This window comes from Lipotes vexillifer, unplaced genomic scaffold (genome assembly GCF_000442215.2).
Source record: "Lipotes vexillifer unplaced genomic scaffold, Lipotes_vexillifer_v1.1 scaffold8, whole genome shotgun sequence".
NCBI lineage: Eukaryota > Metazoa > Chordata > Mammalia > Artiodactyla > Lipotidae > Lipotes > Lipotes vexillifer.
In genome coordinates, this window is record NW_006781519.1 from 7,097,838 (window position 1) to 7,117,759 (window position 19,922).

The 19,922-nt window shown below is 43.4% G+C and overlaps 1 protein-coding gene across 1 annotated transcript in view; it reads right to left on the reverse strand.

Annotated features, from left to right (window-relative positions):
* Window positions 1-19,922, reverse strand: part of PTPRG (protein tyrosine phosphatase receptor type G) — a 313,959-nt gene that overhangs the window by 282,877 nt on the left and 11,160 nt on the right. Inside the window, 1 exon segment of the mRNA XM_007454772.1 lies at window positions 16,852-17,000. Coding sequence (XP_007454834.1) covers window positions 16,852-17,000 — 149 coding nt within the window.

A 19,922-nucleotide genomic window follows, 5' to 3' on the forward strand; every position in this document is an offset into this window, starting at 1 on the left:
CTGCTGTGGCCTCTCCCGTTGCGGAGCACAGGCTCCAGACGTGCAGGCTCAGCGGCCATGGCTCACGCGCCCAGCCGCTCCGCGGCATGTGGGATCTTCCCGGACCGGGGTACGAACCTGTGTCCCCTGCATCGGCAGGCGGACTCTCAACCAGTGCACCACCAGGGAAGCCCAGGAACTCTTATACTGCATTCTGGTATGGGAAAGTAATTATTATTATTATAGACATTTTCAAAATATATATATATAAAGCCACATGATATGATACCAAACGAACTTTTCCTATAGCATCCTGAATATTCTCAATTCATGAAGGTAAAGGCAGAGTGAGCTGTAACACAAAGGACTTGAGCTTTGAGATTAAACATCCTGCATATGAAACCCAACTGATCACCAATTCTAGGCCACCAGTAAGTTGGGAAGTACATTTAAATAAAGAGTGTAGTATCCATATAAATGCAGAGATTCGAGCTTTTTCTAACAGAGATTTCCAGCTTGTTTTGAAAAAGCCAGTTCTGACTCATGTTGGTTTATAGTCCCAAATGTCAACAAGTCAAATAGCATTTAGGACAATTCCTTTCATGTACATGTCATGTGGCTGGTCCCTAGAGAACCTGAGTTTATCCCAAATATATGCTCTACATAGCTGTGATGTTAATACCAGGGAAAACTGGAAGGGCCAAAATGGCCATCAACAAAGCACTGCGAGGGCTTCCCTGGTGGCGCAGTGGTTGAGGGTCTGCCTGCCGATGCAGGGTACACGGGTTCGTGCCCCGGTCCGGAAAGATCCCACATGCTGCGGAGCGGCTAGGTCCGTGAGCCATGGCCGCTGAGCCTGCCTGTCCGGAGCCTGTGCTCCACAACGGGAGAGGCCACAACAGTGAGAGGCCCGCGTACCGCAAAAAAAAAAAAAACTAAAGAAACAAAGCACTGCGAAACTAAATTATGTCACATCCACACCATGGAGAAGCAAACATTTATCTATCACCTAGTGTGTGACACTAAACCAAGCATTTTATAAATAAGATACTTTTAATTCTTCTAAAAACTCTCGTCAGATAGATATTAGTACTAAATGTCAGTTTACAGATAAAGGAGTAGGTTAAGTGGATGCCCAAAACTCACATAGCTACTAAGCGGCAGTGATGAGATTTGAACCCCGGTAATCTCCTCAGAACCTGAGCTATGCAGCATTTAAATAGCATGATACAGACAGCTACTTACTGACAATGGAAGACTTCCCTCGTCTAGCAAGTGGAAATGAGCCTATAAAACTATGCACAGCATACTGGCATTTCTAGAGTGCTATGTGTTTGCAAGAAAAACATGTCCTTTCTTCTTAACTCATAGATTGTTTGAATTACTTTATAATGAACATATATTACCTTGAAAATCAAAAGACTACAAAACTATTTGCAAATTGAGAAAAAGGTGTTTTTTATGCTTTCAATATGTTGCCCCTGTACTTGTTTCTGCTTAGAAATAAAAGGTCTCAGAAATGACATTAAATTAGACTCATTGTTCTGTTAATTTTTTTCCCTGGATCTTAAAGTAAAATGCATTAATTATGAAAAACTGGTAGAATGCAGCTAGGACAAGTAAGAAAATTACATTTTTTGTTGTTGTTGTTGTTGTACGCGAGCCTCTTACTGTTGTGGCCTCTCCCGTTGCGGAGCACAGGCTCCGGACGCGCAGGCTCAGCGGCCATGGCTCACGGGCCCAGCCGCTCCGCGGCATGTGGGATCTTCCCGGACCGGGGCACGAACCCGTGTCCCCTGCATCGGCAGGCGGACTCTCAACCACTGTGCCACCAGGGAAGCCCTAAATTTTATTTTTGAAGGAGTGAAAAATATTTCAAAATATGGAAAATATTCACAATACGTTAAGTGATAAAGCAGGCTATGATTGTATTCACCTTGATACTGAGTATACTTATACTCCCCTCAACCCCTGGCAAATATTGGAAGGAAACAGATCAAAATGATAACAGGGATCAATCATCCTGTGAACAGCAGAAAGTGGCATCTAACCTCAGACTACTAGGCTTCTTAGATGATTTCTACCGAGACAACTTCAGACCCTACTGAGATGTCTCTCAGGATGTCTCTCTTACCTCACTTTTCTCATCAGAAGAATAGAGATACTGATTATTAACTGCTGTTTTCTTATGGAAAGATTTCTACTTTAATAAATAAATTTATTTTTGTCTGCGTTGGGTCTTCGTTGCTGCACACGGGCTTTCTCTAGTTGTGGTGAGCGAGGGGGCTACTCTTCGTTGCGGTGCGCGGGCTTCTCATTGCGGTGGCTTCTCTTGTTGCGCAGCACGGGCTCTAGGCGTGTGGCCTTCAGTAGTTGTGGCTCGCAGACTCTAGAGCACGGGCTCAGTAGCTGTGGCGCATGGGCTTAGTTGCTCCGTGGCATGTGGGATCTTCCAGGACCAGGGCTCAAACTCATGTACCCTGCACTGGCAAGCGGATTCTTAACCAGTGTGCCACCAGGGAAGCCCCTGGAAAGATGTTTTTAATAAGTGATGATTGAATGACATAATGTGTGAAGAGTGTTGTAAGTACACACAGTAAGTACTTTTTACGATGTTAACCATCATTATTATCCCAGGCCTTGTTTTTTGATGGCAGAACTAGGGGGGTATATAGCTTTTGCTTCTCGACACCTGACTCAGAAGGTCCCTGGAGGGACTGAGGGAATCTGATTTGGAAAAACCTCCCCTGAATTATGTGAAGCAGAAGAGGCCCTGGATGGCATCTGCTGCTGCCCTGCATGCTGTGCCTGAGCCGTAACCAGTTTCTTGAGCAGAGTCGGCTTCTGCTGGTCCTGGTTCCATTCTGGGCTCCCAAAGACTAAGTTGATTTTTTCTTCGATGAGACTCCCTTCACAAATATCAAGACCCATTCTCACACTCTCTCCGCACCCCCACTGTTCATTCTAATCACCTGCTCTCTAGATGAGGCCAGCTCACTGAAGGCCAGATCTAATTACTACTGGATTGGGTGCCTCCCCTCAATCCACACCCTCAATCACACTATATCTAGTCCTTCCTTCTCCCACAGGAAGTGTCTCATCCAGCGGTGTCCACCTGTGTTCGCTCAGAGTTTACCTCCTTTGCATCTTTTTTTTTTTTTTTTTTTTTTTGGCCACGCCGTGTGGCATGTGGGATCTTAGTTCCCCAACCAGGAATCAAACCCGTGTCCCCTGCACTGGAAGCGTGGAGTCCCACTGGACCACCGCCTTTGCATCTTATTCCAAGTGATGCGTTGCTCTTTGCTAGCTACCACAGGAGTGGGATCTGGTGAGCTTTACTAACGTGTCCAAAAGAGATAAAACTCACATTTTGTTCTTTTCCTTATATTAGCATTTGAAGAGGCAGCAATACCTTAACTCAAATGGAGGAACTTCAGGATTTCAGGCACCTTTGAGATTGACTTGCTGATGTGCAACCAAAGAGACTGGCCTACTGGAAAGGTGGGGGTGGGGGGGGAGGGCATCACCCCCAGGTTCTACAAATCACTTGTTTTTTTTAACTCCAAAGCCAGTGCCTGCTTATGTCACAGGATTTTAGTAAACTCCGCAATAAGATAGAGCATGTGAGCCTCTGAGCACAGGGGAGAGGCACGGTGTTCACAGGAGCATTTTATTGGAACGTAGCATTTTATTGGAATGTAGAAAAGCAGACATTCAATCAAGCTTTTCTGTTTAGTTTTGGTTTTTTTTTTTTTTTCATTTACTATTAATTAGGAATGAGTGGAAATCACTTGAACTTGGTTTTGGAAAATTTAAAACTGCCCACTTGATTTTCATGTAAATTCCAGTTGACATTCTCTCTGCCAGTCTCTCAGGTGGCCTGAAGTCAAGGGGCTTGTCTATCTTACTAAGAAATTCCCAAATGCTCATCACGGTGTCTGGGTCTCAGTGAACACAGAGGAAGGCACTGGTCTGGGACAGGGTGAGAGTGGGGCAGAGGAGAGGAACCTGGCAACCTCATAACCCTTGGGTCTGGGCACTGGAGAACCCTCTAGTGAATGAGCTGGCAGAGAAATACAGCACTTAATTCTCAGGGCTCCTGCTATGGTTCATGAATGAAACTGATAATCTCAATCTAAAATTCCCAAAGGCACACCTTTTAACTCTGCTACAGTTATTGCTCATGTACATATTAACAGCTCTCAAAAACCTGGACCTCATCGACTAATTGGAACAATCTGTCTTGTAGCTGTAATAATTCTTAATATAAGAGCTCCACTCTGGAAGAACAGACCTTAAAAAGATCATTCTTCTGAGCTGCACGACTCACCCTCAGCCTTGCAGCATGAGGCAACGGAATGAATGTGTTTATTTGGGAGTAACTAATTTATCTGGGTCTTTCACATCCTTAATACAAGAGGTAGTTTGAGGGGAGGATCTGCTTCTTTAAATGTCCTTTTTATGAGTGAACTGTAACTTTTTATTCTTGGGGATTAGACTCCCTTACCCTCTGAACCACTGAGAGGACAAGACAAAGATTCAATATGAGGAGTTGGTTTCTTCATACATATTACTGCTCACCCTTTTATGGGACCGTATCCAGCAGCAGCCAAGATGCAGCAGTGAACATGACGGACAGACCCCTCTCTCCTCCAGAAGCTTACATGCAGCGTACGCAGGTGGGGGAGGGGGAGTGAGTTAATAAACAAGTAAACAGGGCTTCCCTGGTGGCACAGTGGTTAAGAATCTGCCTGCTGGGCTTCCCTTGTTGCGCAGTGGTTGAGAGTCCGCCTGCCGATGCAGGGGACACGGGTTCGTGCCCCGGTCCGGGAAGATCCCACATGCCGCGGAGCGGCTGGGCCCGTGAGCCATGGCCGCTGAGACTGCGCGTCCGGAGCCTGTGCTCCGCAAAGGGAGAGGCCACAACAGTGAGAGGCCCGCGTACTGCAAAAAAAAAAAGAATCTGCCTGCCAATGCAGGGGACAGGGGTTTGGGCCCTGGGCCAGGAAGATCCCACATGCTGCAGAGCAGCTAAGCCCGTGCGCCACAACTACTGAGCCTGAGCTCTAGAGCCTGCGAGCCACAACTACTGAGCCCATGAGCCACAACTGCTGAAGCTCACGTGCCTAGAGCCCGTGCTCCACAACAAGAGAAGCCACCGCAAAGAGTAGCCACTGCAATGAGAAGCCCGCGCGCCGCAACTAAGAACAGCCCCCTGCTCGCCGCAGCTAGAGAAAGTCCACGTGCAGCAACGAAGACCCAACACGGCCAAAAATAAATAAATAAAATAAATAAATTTATAAAAAAATAAACAAGTAAATCAATAAGCAATTTCAAAAAGTGATAGGTGCTGTGAAGAAAATGCAAGTGGGTAACAGGAAAGAAAGTGGCTGAGTTGGGAGGGGCGAGAGTGTGCAACTGATAACGGGTAGGATCAGGGAAGGAATGAGCTATGAGAAGCGATAAACAGGGAGAGAATATTCTGGACTGAGGAAGCAGTCAGTGAAAATGGGGGGGTCGGGGAGTAGGAGCCAGATCAAGTAGGGCTTTGCAAGGCGAGGCCGGATTTTGGAATTTGTTCAACATGGGATCAGAAACCGGTGGAGGATTTTTTTTTTCTTCTTTTTTTTTGTGGTACGCGGGCCTCTCACTGTTGTGGCCTCTCCCGTTGCGGAGCACAGGCTCCGGACGCGCAGGCTCAGGCCATGGCTCACGGGCCCAGACGATCCGCAGCATGTGGGATCCTCCCGGACCGGGGCACGAACCCGTGTCCCCTGCATCGGCAGGCGGACTCTCAACCACTGCGCCACCAGGGAAGCCCCTGGTGGAGGATTTTAAAGAAAAAAATGTAATGCAATTCAAGTGTTTACAAGAAAACTTTGGTTACTGGATAAGGAGTGGACTGTTGCAGCGGCAAGATGGACCTGTTAAGGAATTATAACACTGGTCAAAGTCAGAGACGGTGATGGCTTAAACCTGGGTGGAAATAGTGGAAAAGAAAGTAAACGGATGGATTAAGGATCTGCTGCCTCACGGAAGGAGAGGATTCACACATAATAATAATGGGAATACTGAGTAAGCTCTTAGAATGTTCCAGTCCTGCTGGGAGCACTTTATATCTATTAACTCAAATGAAGCCTTCCAAAATGGGCTTTGCTTTTATCATTGTCATGTTTAATCATTTCCCCACACTACATTCTTCCCTAGCGTATAACTAACATATAGTATGTAATCAAAACTGGTATATAGTACCTATTACACAAATGCAATTTGACGATGACATAGAGATTTAAAAGAATTTTTAAAAACTGAATGAAATGCTATAAAATACTACAGACTGTTCAGTGACCCACAATTTTCTCTCCTCAAATTGTTTTTCTTCCTAACCAAGAAATACAAACTTTCTAAGATAACGTCAATATCATACTTCGTCTCGATTAATGCGCTCTTCCCTCAAAGCAACCAGAATTCAACCTCTTCCCACTGCCCCCATCTCTGGCACATGCCAACATCATCTCTCTTGAAATATTATAATCATCTTCTGACGTCTGTTCCCCACGTGCAAGTGCAGCCAGAAGGATCCTTTTAAAATATAAGCCAGATAGCGCCGCTCCTCTACTGAGAACATTCCAAGGGCTTTCCCATCTGGCCTAGAGTAAAATCTACAAAGCTTCCCATGGTCCACAGGCCTCATATCATCGGAACCTTGACTATTTCGCTGACTTCGTTCCTATCACCCTGCCCTTGCCTGCTCAAGCAGGAGAGGCAGGCTTTGGCCTCAGCGCCCTAGCACCTGCTGAAATAAAGGTCCCTTGAGGCCAGGGCACTTTGTGTCCCATGCAGAGAAGGCTCTGTTCATCAACTGAACAAGCAAACACTGTCGATAATTTAGAAACTAAGGAAGAGTTTAAGGAAGTTATTTGAACATTTATATAGACGGCATCCAGACATAGAAAAGGACTCTCTGTGGAACTCCCTGACACTGCATGTCCCCGTGTATTCATTCTCTTCGGCATTAGTCCCACAGGAGATACAAGTAAGAAGAGTTCCATGGTCACCTGAGTTGGGGAGACTCCAGTTAAATGAAAATTATGCAAGTTTCTCTACTGGAATATTTCTCAAGAGTTTTACTGTATTAGCTTATTATCAGTCTATAAGAGGAAGACATATCATGCAGCATTTCCTAAATATATCTGACGACCGATCACTTTTTACACAGAGCACTGAGACCCACTAACAAGAATCTAGAAAACAGACTAAGGGCATATTTTTCTAAGGGCGCTACCCACGTATAGTTATGATACTGCAGCCCACACTTATGCTGCCAGAAAATAAATATAAATAAATAAAGTGATGAAAAAAGAGAAAGAAAAAAGAAGACAGAGATAGAGACAGGCAAATTCAACGGCAGAGTCAGGCTGAGAAATGTCAGAAGATCATGGGATGGGTTTTCTTTCACTCAGAGCCTTCCTTGATCAGAGAATGGTGAACAATGAAGCATAAATTAAGAAGATTCCCTGCATACTGAACTTTTTATAAACCAATGCAGTAAAGATTTTAATAGGGAAATTCAAAAATCGAAGTTCTATCTGTATAGAAAGAGCTGGGATTTAGAAGTTATTTTACTATTAACCCAAGTATCTTTCATGTATTAACCTGAGTTTTTTTTACAGCCTTGTCTTCTAAGATATCCTCAAACATTTAAGAGATAAAATTTTATCTTTTTAACTAAAATAGGGTTTTGGTAACTTTGCCCAGCTGGTCTCCGTATATCGCAGGAAATGTACCCAGAGGAATATCTGTGCTGCACACAGCGCCAGGCCATACAATCCGGAGACGGAAGGTTTAGGAATCCATTCTCATCCCATTAAAGTGGGGCACTATGAAATTCTATGCCGGGGATTTAAAGGAGAGAGAGGAAACAGACTTCCTTTCAATCTTGACTTCTTTCTATTCCTTATAAATCTTTCCAACTGTCCTTTCTGAGTGACGTTGGCACTATAGAACTTCTTAAAGGCTTTAGATTTAAGATGGCTTGAAACCTTCCTGCTCAAATTTTGACAGCACAAAAGAAAAGTGGAGGTGTGGGGTGTGCTTCTGAGCCAGATGCCCATAAATCCTCTTGACCTGAACTTACAATACATCTGATCTGGCCGCCTGAGGTCCATCCCTGCCCTCAGGGCACAAAGGTCTCCCTAACCAGCTTTATGTGGCTTCCCCAGCCTGCAAATGGATTCTGAGAAGAACAGTGTTCAAGGCCCCAGGAACGCATGTTGTGAAAATAAATAATGCGAAACAACCTGAAAGCTTATAAAGGAAAAAGAGAAAACCTGTATCACATCCAGGGGAAGGCTCTTCAACAACCAAGTCAGACTCCAATATAAAAGTGAACTACTGATTATATTTTTTTCTGTTGGAAGAGAAAAAGTGTAAAAATTACCACAGATTCAGCATAAAGATTCCTCTTAGAGAATTTCTGTTAGTCTTTTGGCTAGTTTATTATCTAAATTTCATTACTGAGGTCTGGAACCCTTAAGTCTGGCACATTTCGGGTACAGTACAGTAGCCACAAGCTGTATGTGGATCTTGACCCTCTGAAATGCGGCCAGTCTGACTCGGGATGTGCTCTAAGTGTAAAATGCCCACCGATTTCAAAGACAGTCCAAAAAAAAAATGTAAAATATCTCAGTAATAACTTTTAATCTTGATTACATGTTGAAATAGAAAATTTTAATGTATTTGGGTAAAAATAATAGATGATCAAAATTGTAACAATGATTATTATAGTATAATATAAATTGTATAGAATAAAATGAATTATTAAAATCACGTCTTTCTTTTTACCTCTTGTAAGGTGGCTAACCGAAAATTTTAAATTTCAATGTATGGCTCACATTCTATTTCCTATCAGACAGCGCTGCTCTTGACATGATAAAACATAGACTGAAGTGGTCAAGCCAGATAAAATGTGTAGTATTTGCTACAGGTATCTCTACCCAAAGAGCTGATGGCATTTTCTGTTCCCTTTACTTCTCCTCTTTGTATGTTTTACTACTGCTTCAGCCATCTTTGAACATTTGAAGCCCTTTGATTTTTTTTTTTTTTCCCTCTCCTGTTACACAATAAACAGTGGTTAAGATTACAACAAAAGGGCTTCCCTGGTGGCACAGTGGTTGAGAGTCCGCCTGCCGATGCAGGGGACGCGGGTTCGTGCCCCGGTCCGGGAAGATCCCACATGCCGCGGAGCGGCTGGGCCCGTGAGCCACGGCCGCTGCGCCTGCGCGTCCGGAGCCTGTGCTCCGCAACGGGAGAGGCCACAACGGTGAGAGGCCCGCGTACCGCAAAAAAAAGATTACAACCAAATTATTTCTACTGCATTGGTCATTCTAAAAACAACCTATAGTGATGACAAGAAAAACAATGAAATAACATCAAATAAAATGAATGCTAGTTAAGATTCTGGAGACAGAGGAACCCAGATTCTGGAGTACTAGTAGTAAACCTCAGCCAAGCCACTTAGCGTCCCTGAAGCTCAGTCGTGCCATCTGTAAGAAGGGTATAATAAGAGCACCTCTTTCATAAGACTGGTGAGAAAATTAAACTGGGTGAGATCTGAAACATTCCAGACATAGGTAATGCTTATTAAATGGTGTCTACAGTATCATGTTACAATCACAACCACCAGTGAGACAGGCTGGGACCTGGGACCCTTTACTGTAGTGCTTGCTCCGGGACAAACGTCTCCTCAAGCAACAAAATACAAAGAAACGATAAGGGTCTAGAAAATGACTTCATGCATGCAGCAGTCCCAGTCGGGGCAATTATAAACAATAAGATACCAAAGGGCCCAAACCCAACTGCCATTTCTGAGATGCAAGAGCAAAAGCAGGGTATTGCATATGTACCCTGTAGACAGCACCACCGAGGGGGTAGGCAGACCACCAATGCCACCCCTCCAGCCCGATCAGCCCCCCACCCTCACCCCATTTAAGGAACCAGCCTGACCTCCTCGGGCTCCCTCAGCACCAGTCCCAGTAAAGTCTTGCCTGAATTACTCACGTGGCCTCTTATCAATTTCTCTTCATTCAAGAGTCCAAGGACCCGAGTCGGTAACACCAGCGCCACCCTCCAACACTACCACGGTCCCCCCAAGCCTTCTTTTTGGTTATACAAGCCCCGCCCCCCATGGGGTCTTCAAGTTTCTATATTGAGAATACCTCCAATTTAACCAAGTTTCTTTTCAGAGAGTGTCATCTGCTCATCTGAGATTCTCAGTACGATCCAATCGGTTACCAGCACCCCACATGTTGGTGACACACCATCAAACAGTCCTGAGTCAAGTTCACATCTCAGGATGACTGTGTGTGACGAGGACTGTCAGACATCACCAAGGGACCAAGGCTGCTTCCGCCTCACAAAACCCGCTCTCTGGCTTTGTACAATCAGGCATGTACCTCTCCACTGAGCACACTCTAAGTACTGGGGCCTACTTAGATGTTCTTCTTTTTTTTTTTTTTTTTTTTTTTTTTTTGTGGTACGTGGGCCTCTCACTGCTGTGGCCTCTCCCGTTGCGGAGCACAGGCTCCGGACGCGCAGGCTCAGCGGCCATGGCTCACGGGCCCAGCCGCTCCGCGGCATGTGGGATCTTCCCGGACCGGGGCACAAACCCGTGTCTCCTGCATCGGCAGGAGGACTCTCAACCACTGCACCACCAGGGAAGCCCCCTAAAGTTACTTTTAATAGAAAATGTCTCAGTCTTCCTTCAATGACAATGACTTCCTTCAATTAGTTTTCTCTAATGACAAAGCAAGATAGTATTGAGTTCAGAGACACCAAACAATTGTTTTGTGAACAAGCCTTCTTGGTTTTATAGTTTTCAAAATAATGGAAATCCAAATCATGACTGGTGTTCTCTGAAAACATTTATTAGAACAGGACTCCATTTCTCACAAGGAATACGGATTAAAGGAGGAAAGGAGAAAGTTATGAACCTCATTTCCAGAAGAGTGATGTTGCTAACTTACACTGGTCACGTGAGTTTGGAAAAACACTGATTTAAATACAGTCAAACAGATTTCCTCAATGGAGGACTTCTAAAAGCCTTTGGTATGCTGATGCATAAAGTAAATCTTCAAGAAGGCATTTCATATGGCAACATTTATTTCCAGCAGAAAAGCGGGGATACACGAACGAGCACCAGGCAAACTGCACTCATCCCCTTTAGTCCTGTTCTAGAATGTCACTCCACTGAAGCCAGGACTTAGTGTGGCAGCTCGATCCCTGGCTGGATTGGTCCACATCTGAGTTGCGCAGTACCTGCCATGCTTGCACGAGTGGAGAGAGGGTGACACGGCCTCGGCGTGTGTCACAAGTGCATAAGGTCACCTGGGACGAGGAAGGCAGATGCAGGTCACCTGGACGTAACCTAGGGGTCCAGTGCAAGACAACCATCTAACCGGAATGTGACAAGCACTGGAAGAACCAAGATCCAGTTCACAAAATGAAAAGCAAATCATTAGTCTGACTCTAGGTAGGAAGGTAGGGGCTGGACAGACAGGAGGGAATACAGAGCAGGTGAAGGTAACATACCCACAGACGTGGATACTGAAGGCAACTGCAGGCTCAGAATGTTCAATGGGAACCAATCACAGAACAAGTTCAGCCTAACACTAGCAACTTCCTGTCCCCTGGACAAACCTTAACTTTGACTAAGAATGTTGTACAATACCAGGACAGAGCAGAGAGCAGGGTGAGAGTAGCTCCCAGACATATCCAGCCCAGCAGGGAGACAAATAATTCAGTGTGCTTGTGTCATGGGTGATAATAACCTACGCTCTTTGGAACATAAACAAGCAGTGCCACACTATGGACCCATTTTTTAAAACACAGGTCCATAAATCCTTTATCAGTGACTGTGAAATCTCAGAAGCCTCCAAGATCGAAGGTGTTCTGTTATTATTGATATTTATGGTGCAAAAACTAATTCAGTAGTAAAATTTGATATGGAGAGATGTGAAGCTACGTTGAATATTGATATTTCCCCCTTAGTGTGAATATTCATCCGCATGCTGCAGAAACATGAATGCATTCAAGGGGTATAGTCCCAGACCCCACTATGTGTCTTCTGTAAATATAAATGGCACATGCACCATCATGCCTTTCTAAAAAAGATTCCGAATTCTAAAACATCTGGCCTCAAGGGTCTCAGCTAAGGGACTGCAGACCTGTACCATATGGTAGTGTGTGCATGGTATATATTAGGAAAAGTGTATTTTCTTCTGCTCACTTGCAAAGATGCTCTAAACTGAGCTGAAATGAACCAGCTGTGAGTTTCACTGGAAAGGGCACACACAATTAATTTGGATCATTTAAGCTTACTGAAGACTTCAACTCATAAAGCACTAGTAAGTCTGAATCAACAATTCCTGGATCTCTTATTGTAGTAAACAAGATTTTAATTACCTCAGACAACAAGCATGCAATGAACCTCTACCTTAATGGAGCTCTCAGAGGGTTTTATCTGGAGGTTTCTCTATGCACTACCTCTAACTTCAGTTATCAGTGGAAATACCGCATGATTCAATTCCTATTAGTGTTACATGAACCCTTATTTAAAACAGGGAATAAGTGTGGGGTAGGGAGAATATTTAGGATAGGGTAGTAGCCGTCACAGATAACTGTGGTTGGACAGATAATACAAAGAGGAGTGGCCACAGAACTCAAACAGGACTACTATTTTAATCACAGGAATCTTTTGAGCCTTTTGACTTTAAGGATGCTTAATCACATCTGCAAAGTCCCTTTTGCCATGTAAAGTAATAAATACATTCACAATTTTCAGGAATTAGTGAGTGGACATTTTTGGGGGGAGGGGTATTTTCCTACCTATCAAAATCCCCACTGATCTCTCTTTACTCCTTAAATGTACCAAGTATCACCTGCCTCAGGGCCTTTGCACACCCCTGTTCTATGGGCAGGCTCCAGTTAATCTTTTCCCTCTTAATAAATATCTGTCTCCACCGAGGTCTTCTGTCTCATGGCAAAATGTCCCTCACCTTCAGAGACTATATCACAACTGATATTACACAGCAGTTTATGTGACTCTTTGGTCAGTTTCTGTGTCATGACTAGAGTATAAATATCTTGAGGGTGGGACTCTCTTTCCTCTTCAGCTTTGTAACCCAGCACCCACATGACAGAAGGCACTCAAGAAAAATTTGCTGCTAGACAAGAGATAAAGCTGAATAAATAGGAGGTGAGTGCCTCTGAGGATCCAAAGTGGGTCTAGTCTTGCCTTGTCATCTGATTCCAACTTTCTTTTCTAATTTTAACTGAGCTGTAAAGAACGCTGCTATTGAAAGACTTTTGTTTCGTTTTCACAAGGACATTTATTTTTCTACTAGAGTGGATGTTGTTTTTCTTTTTTTTTTTTTGGCGGTGCGCGGGCCTCTCACTGCTGTGGCCTCTCCTGTTGTGGAGCACAGGCTCCAGACACGCAGGCTCAGCGGCCATGGCTCACTGGCGCAGCCGCTCCGCGGCATGTGGGATCTTCCCGGACCGGGGCACGAACCCGCGTCCCCTGCATCGGCAGGCGGACTCTCAACCACTGTGCCACCAGGGAAGCCCTAGACTGGATGTTTTTAAGTATAGGAACTACAAGGCTGAGTCCAGGATTTCAGCCAGGAAAGTGTGGAGACGTTTAATTTCTGAATGTGTACAAAGTTGTTGTAGATGACCTCAAAGAATTCCTGGGAAGCAGCAAAATGTACAAAGTTGGGTTTGTTGCAATTTACCCTCAGGGAGCAGATCCAGAGTCTTGTGAGGCATATGCTTAAAATTCAACCTGCAGCACTGGAGCACCGAGGGAACTGGTAAAATACCCAAGGTCATGACTTTATCCCAAATGGAATCTAAAGGAACCAGGACCAGCAATGCTCTGGACCCATAAAGCAAGGTACATTTCCTCTCCAAAAGCTGCAAGAGGGGGCATTATTATTTTTCAAAATCTCTCCTGGCGCTTCCCTGGTGGCGCAGTGGTTGAGAGACTGCCTGCCGATGCAGGGAACGCGGGTTCGTGCCCCGGCCCGGGAAGATCCCACATGCCGCGGAGCGGCTGCGCCAGTGAGCCATGGCCGCTGAGCCTGCGCGTCCGGAGCCTGTTGCTCCGCAACGGGAGAGGCCACAACAGTGAGAGGTCCGCGTACCGAAAAAAAAAAAAAAAAACCCTGCAAGAAGATGGAACAAGTTTGCCATGAGTCTTCTTTATTTAAATATACTTCAAATGATGCCACGTGAGTAAAGGAAGGCTGGATTCCACTAAACATACTGCATTCTCTACCCTAGAGTCTCCCAGTAGTGACATGTTGGCTGGATAATTCTTTGTGGTGGGGCTGTCCTATGAACTGGGATGTTGAGCAGCATCCCTGGCCTCTATCCACTAGATGCTGGTAGCATATCAATGCCCTCAACAGTGACAACCAGAAACGTCCCCCGAAAACACGTAATGTCCTCTGAGGGGGAGGATACTGTCTCTAGTTGAGAACCAATGCTGTATTCTACCAATCCCATCCCAATCTTCCACAATGACTCTTCTCTGACTCTATATAAAATAAATAATGTCCCCAACGCTGATAAATTACTACATGGTACATTATAATTTTCTCACTTTCATTTGAATTTCTTGGAAAGCAGTGTAGTTATGCGGAAAGACATAAACCAAGTCTGAGATGTTCAAACAGTGTAAAAATCTCAGGGAGAGCTGGCGTTAATGAAGAACTCAAATAAAACAATTTAACATATCACAGACATGTCTTCCGCAAAAGTGAGCAACTTTTCTGTGCGTGTTTTAAAGTTCAATTTGCTCCCGTTACCTTTAATCTCTAAAATTCAAGTTCCTCCAAATACAACCACTAAGTCATTTAACATGTTTATCACATTAGAAAAAAAAACAACAAGCTATGAACCAGATGGGCTTCAATGAAGCACCCAATTAATATAGGCAGCCTTACCATGTGACATGACTTAGAAGAAATAAATTTCAAATAGCTTGGTCAAAAATAAGTCTGGGCATTGTAGCTGCCATTTCTAATTAGTTTCTGAATTTCATGGCCGTCTTTGAGTAAAAAACAAAATGCGTTTAAAGTAATAAGTTTTCAAAAGAATATGCATCTAGTCTATTCATTTTTCTAGACTCAAATAGGAGGAGGAGACAGGCTTTAGGGATGTGATTATGAATGAGGCAGAAGTTCCCAGTTACTTCCTCCAGAGTTTTTCTTTTCCAAGGCCGCTGCCAAATTAAGTTTTCAAACTTTCAAGCACAGGTCTTTTGTCCAGAACAACATTAACTAAACAAATGGCAACCCATTTCTAGGATAAAGAAGCTTTAGAGCAAAGCTAGCTAGGCACAAATTCTCCCTTCAGCGACACTGCCAATGGGAACTGGCCAGCAGGAACAAAAGAGAAACCCCAAACTTAAAAAAAATCTGATCAACTTGGCTTCTAGGAATCAAGTTTTCCAAGTACAAATCAAGCTAAGATTTCTAAGAAATGATTCATTCAACATAAAAGGAGAAAGAGAGCCCATTAAGTAGAAACTTTAATGTGACTAGGACAGGAAGTCCCAAGGATAGAGGAATCCTAATATGGGAAGAATACTTGATACTGTGAATTTGTCAGCTCGACAAGAAAATACGCAGCACTTTCTTCTCAGCATGGTGATCTCTGGTTTCTCAGGCAATCATGGATAAGAAACAAATCGATATGCGAATATAAGCATCTATAAACAAAGAAATACTATTGATTTTCTCCTCTTAAAGGGATTTTTCACCTAAGGTTCAAGGTTGTCTAAAGGATCCATGAACGGGCTTGAGGAGTGAGGGTGAGTGATGAAACCCTACAGATTGTGCACAAATCTGTGTGTACATACATGTATTTTTCTCTATGGAGGAGGATTGAAAGTATTCACCAGATGACCCAAGTAGGTCATGACTTACTAAAGTCACAGAACACTAAGAGCTGTCACTCCATGTTTGAGTACAGCCACAGGCTTGGGTACAAACCCTCTCAGTTCTTCTACAAATCTGTAAAGCTTACCACGTGGGCACCCAAACAATCAACAAATATGTCTGTCCCAAAGAAAGAATATTCACATCCTGATCATGACTAAAGGTACAAAACTAAGGTTAACAATGGAACAGATGTGTTGTCCCCACCAAAGATTAAAAAAGGAGTTTGGAAACAAGCTCCCTCCCTCAGTCGCCAAAAAGATTCACATGACCTACTGCACCACCCGTTCTTCACGGATCTTTGAGAAAACTGACTCAGAGGAGTTAAAATGTCGATCCCGCAAAGTTATACGACCAATCCCGCGAGTCATACGACCAACGGCCACAGCCTCCTTCTCAACAGCGTGGACAGCACACAAACCTTAAAGCAGCTTCCCTACTGAGAGATGATTCTGAGTCCCCTTCACATAACAGTTACCTTTTCTCTTTTCTAAAGGGTGAAAATGAAGTGGCCAGAGTTTCGTACAGAATGTCACTTTGGAAAGCAGGGTTTCAGAAAGGGCAGGGTTTCAGAGAGGACAGGGCAAAGAAGCCGCGTCGAATGAAACCAAGGGTCCGAAATCATCTACCAGGGGTGAGTCTACTCAAGCCGTGACGTCCACAAGGTCTACATGCTTCACCAGTTAAACAAAGATGAGGAACTTGAGGATGGCTATCCAGCTGTCATGCTGTATATAAAAGATTTCCAGAGACAAAGGCAGGGATAGTACAAGTTTGATCTGCAAGACAACTGGGGGTAAAGACAAAGCATCTCTTTAATGTCAAGACCCAAAGCACAGCTGCCCCTGACATCTCAAGTTTCTCTCACCTCCACAGGGAACCTCCTGCTGTTGATGCTGTGTTCAGAGCCTGCAGAACCATTGCTGTGGCCCCAATGAAATTCCACCTTCTCAGCTTTGAATCTGCCAGGCAGGCCAGCACCGCTGACAAAATAGTCGTCTTTCAGAAGGATGGCAACTGTGTAAAGCAGAAGAGAAACAACAATGAGTTTCAAAACCACACTTGAAAGATTTCTCCTGTTGCTTCAAATAAAAGTTCATGATTACATGCGGGAATTATTTCCCATATACCTGTTAGAAAGCAAGTCAAAAACATTAGTCTGAATACATTAGCACATTCTAGCTGCAGAATGCTCTCAAGAGCCAGTTGACTCTAACTCATGGAAATTCCCAGAGAATGGTCTCAGAATTTAACCATTTCACGGTTGGAAAAACAAACAAACAAAAAAGAGACAATGATAGAGTAAGTGGCTCTGAATCACGGTTTCCTAAATCTGCTTGATGATCAAAATTATTTTTCTTTTTTAAACACTGATTCCTGGTGCTATCCCAAGATTCAAGGTCTGGAATGAGATGGGAAATATATATATAAGTCAGATGCAGAAGACATGTTTCTTTGATCAGAAAACTTAAGCAAGCCGTCAGGAAATAAAATGTGTAGGTTCCACCAATATTAAGGAAATAACAGTGGGAAGACAGCTGGGATTGGGAAATGTCTTCATATTTGATAATGGTGTCCAGGAAAGTATAGTGAAAATTCTACTCATTAAGTCACTCAAATAACTGCAGATAAGTAACTTTACTATGTCTTTTAATTCTAAGCATAAGAAAATTTTGCTTAGCCCTTCCGAAGAACACATAAGAAGTCCTTAACATAGAAAACCTCAATCAACTCAAACCCTAAATTTCAAAATCACATCTCTCTTCCTTGAAACATGGAAAAGAGAAATCAAGAACAAATAACTTGGGCTTATACTACCAGAAAAATTATTTTTCCAAAAGGAATGTAATATCCAAGTGGATGAAAAAGAGATTTTATTTTATAAGTCATACATTCCCCCCCCCCTTTTTTGTTGTTGTCTAAAGTGAATTCATTTAACAAACACTTATTGGCTGGTGAATACGCATAACGCTCCAACCAACATACTAAATGGCCTGTGATCAATGTGCCAACCAACATACTAAATGGCCTGTGATCGGAAGCTAAGCTCATTTAAGGCAGGGAAAAGCTTTCATATCCTCATTGTCTCCTCTTCCTAAAGAGATGCCAGTTCAAGCCTTAGAGAGAAATCGTGCATGAAAATTAGGTCTCCATAAAAGATAGGGACTAGACTAATGACCCATTTCTAAAACAAGTGCAATTAGTTTCAGCACTTCTCTGTTAAAAGGGAAGCATAGCTAGTGGGAAGCAGCCACACAGCACAGGGAGATCAGCTCGGTGCTTTGTGACCACCTAGGGGGGTGGGATAGGGAGGGTGGGAGGGAGACACAAGAGGGAGGAGATATGAGGATATATGTTTATGTACAGCTGATTCACTTTGTTATAAAGCAGAAACTAACACACCATTGTAAAGCAATTATACTCCAATAAAGACGTTAAAAAAAAAAAAAGAGCAAGTGACGGAACCCTGCTTGTAATAATCCCTTTTTACTGCACTCAAAGGCAGTTTTCTCTCAACTTTTGAAAAATATACAGTGAACATTCAATTAGTGGGACAGAGAATTAAAGGATAAAATGAAATAAAAGCAAGTGTTTCTTATGCTGATTGAACACGCTATGGCATGTTCCTTTACTGTGTGCTAGGCATGGTTTAGAAGAAGGGTTGGCAAAATTTTTCTGTAAAAGGTGAGACAGTAAATATTTAAGGCTTTGTGGGTCCTATGGCCCTTGCTGTAACCACTTAACTTAGTCTTAGTAGCCCAGAAGCAGCCAAACACAATATGTAAATGAATGGGTGAGGTTATATTCCGATAAAACTTTAGTTATCCACACTAAAATTCGCATATAATTTTCACACGTCATGGAATATTCTCCTTTTGATTTTTTTCCAACCATTAAAAAACCTAAGAACTAGCAGGAGGGGTTGTCATTTGGTGATCCCTAGAATACAATATATTTTAGAAGACAAACTATTGTGTTAAACCAATGTTCCAAAGCCCAAATACCTATGAATTAGCTCAGTATTGTCTTTAACACTGTTGATTACTCTCAGCTGGTTACAGATTCTATCCATAACATTTTGCATCCAAAGGATGAAGACAGAATTTTGAGCGCATCTGTTACAATCATCCAGGGACTCCGCAGCATCTTATAAATATTTGATTTTACCTAAATCATTTATGTCTCTGTCAGGGGTCATTTTACTTCTTTTGCATGAATAATTAAAAGCATAATTAGGGAACTATACAACCTGAAACACTAATCTCATTTTTCACTTTACAGTATTTCTCACAAGCACACAGCACACTACATGCACATACTGCCCCCACCTTCCGAAAGTGGCTAAATTTTTGTTTACATATAACACTGGAAAGAGAGTACTTGCCCAGCCAACATGCAACACTTTTCTGATGATCACTGATAACACCGCTCTGTTTCACAACAAAATGTACCAAAGGTAGCCGCTGCGGAGCACAGGATGCAGGAAGGGCCATGAGCTCACGGGATGGACGGACCTGGGTTAGAACCTCATTCTGCCACTTAACAGCGGGGTGACCTTGGGCAAGGTTACCTGACTTCTCTGTGTCTTGGTTTCCATCATTATTCAAATGGCAATAACAGTGCCTACCTGGTGAGACTGTTTTGATGCCTGAAGGAAATCGCACGCAGAAAGCACTTAACCCAGTGCCAGAAATTCAGCAAGCACACAGTCAAGGCGGGTTTTTGTCCACCTCCCAATAATTTCTAGAGACGTGGTCGGAGTTCATGCAGCAGCACAGAAGGGCAACCACACAGGTGCAACTCTCCGTTTTCAGGCAGAGCTCCATTTCATTTACTTATTAAAAAAAAATTGTTTTTAAATTTACTTATTTATTTATTTATATTTGGCCGCATTGGGTCTTTGTTGCTGTGCGCAGGCTTCCTCTAGTTGTGGTGAGC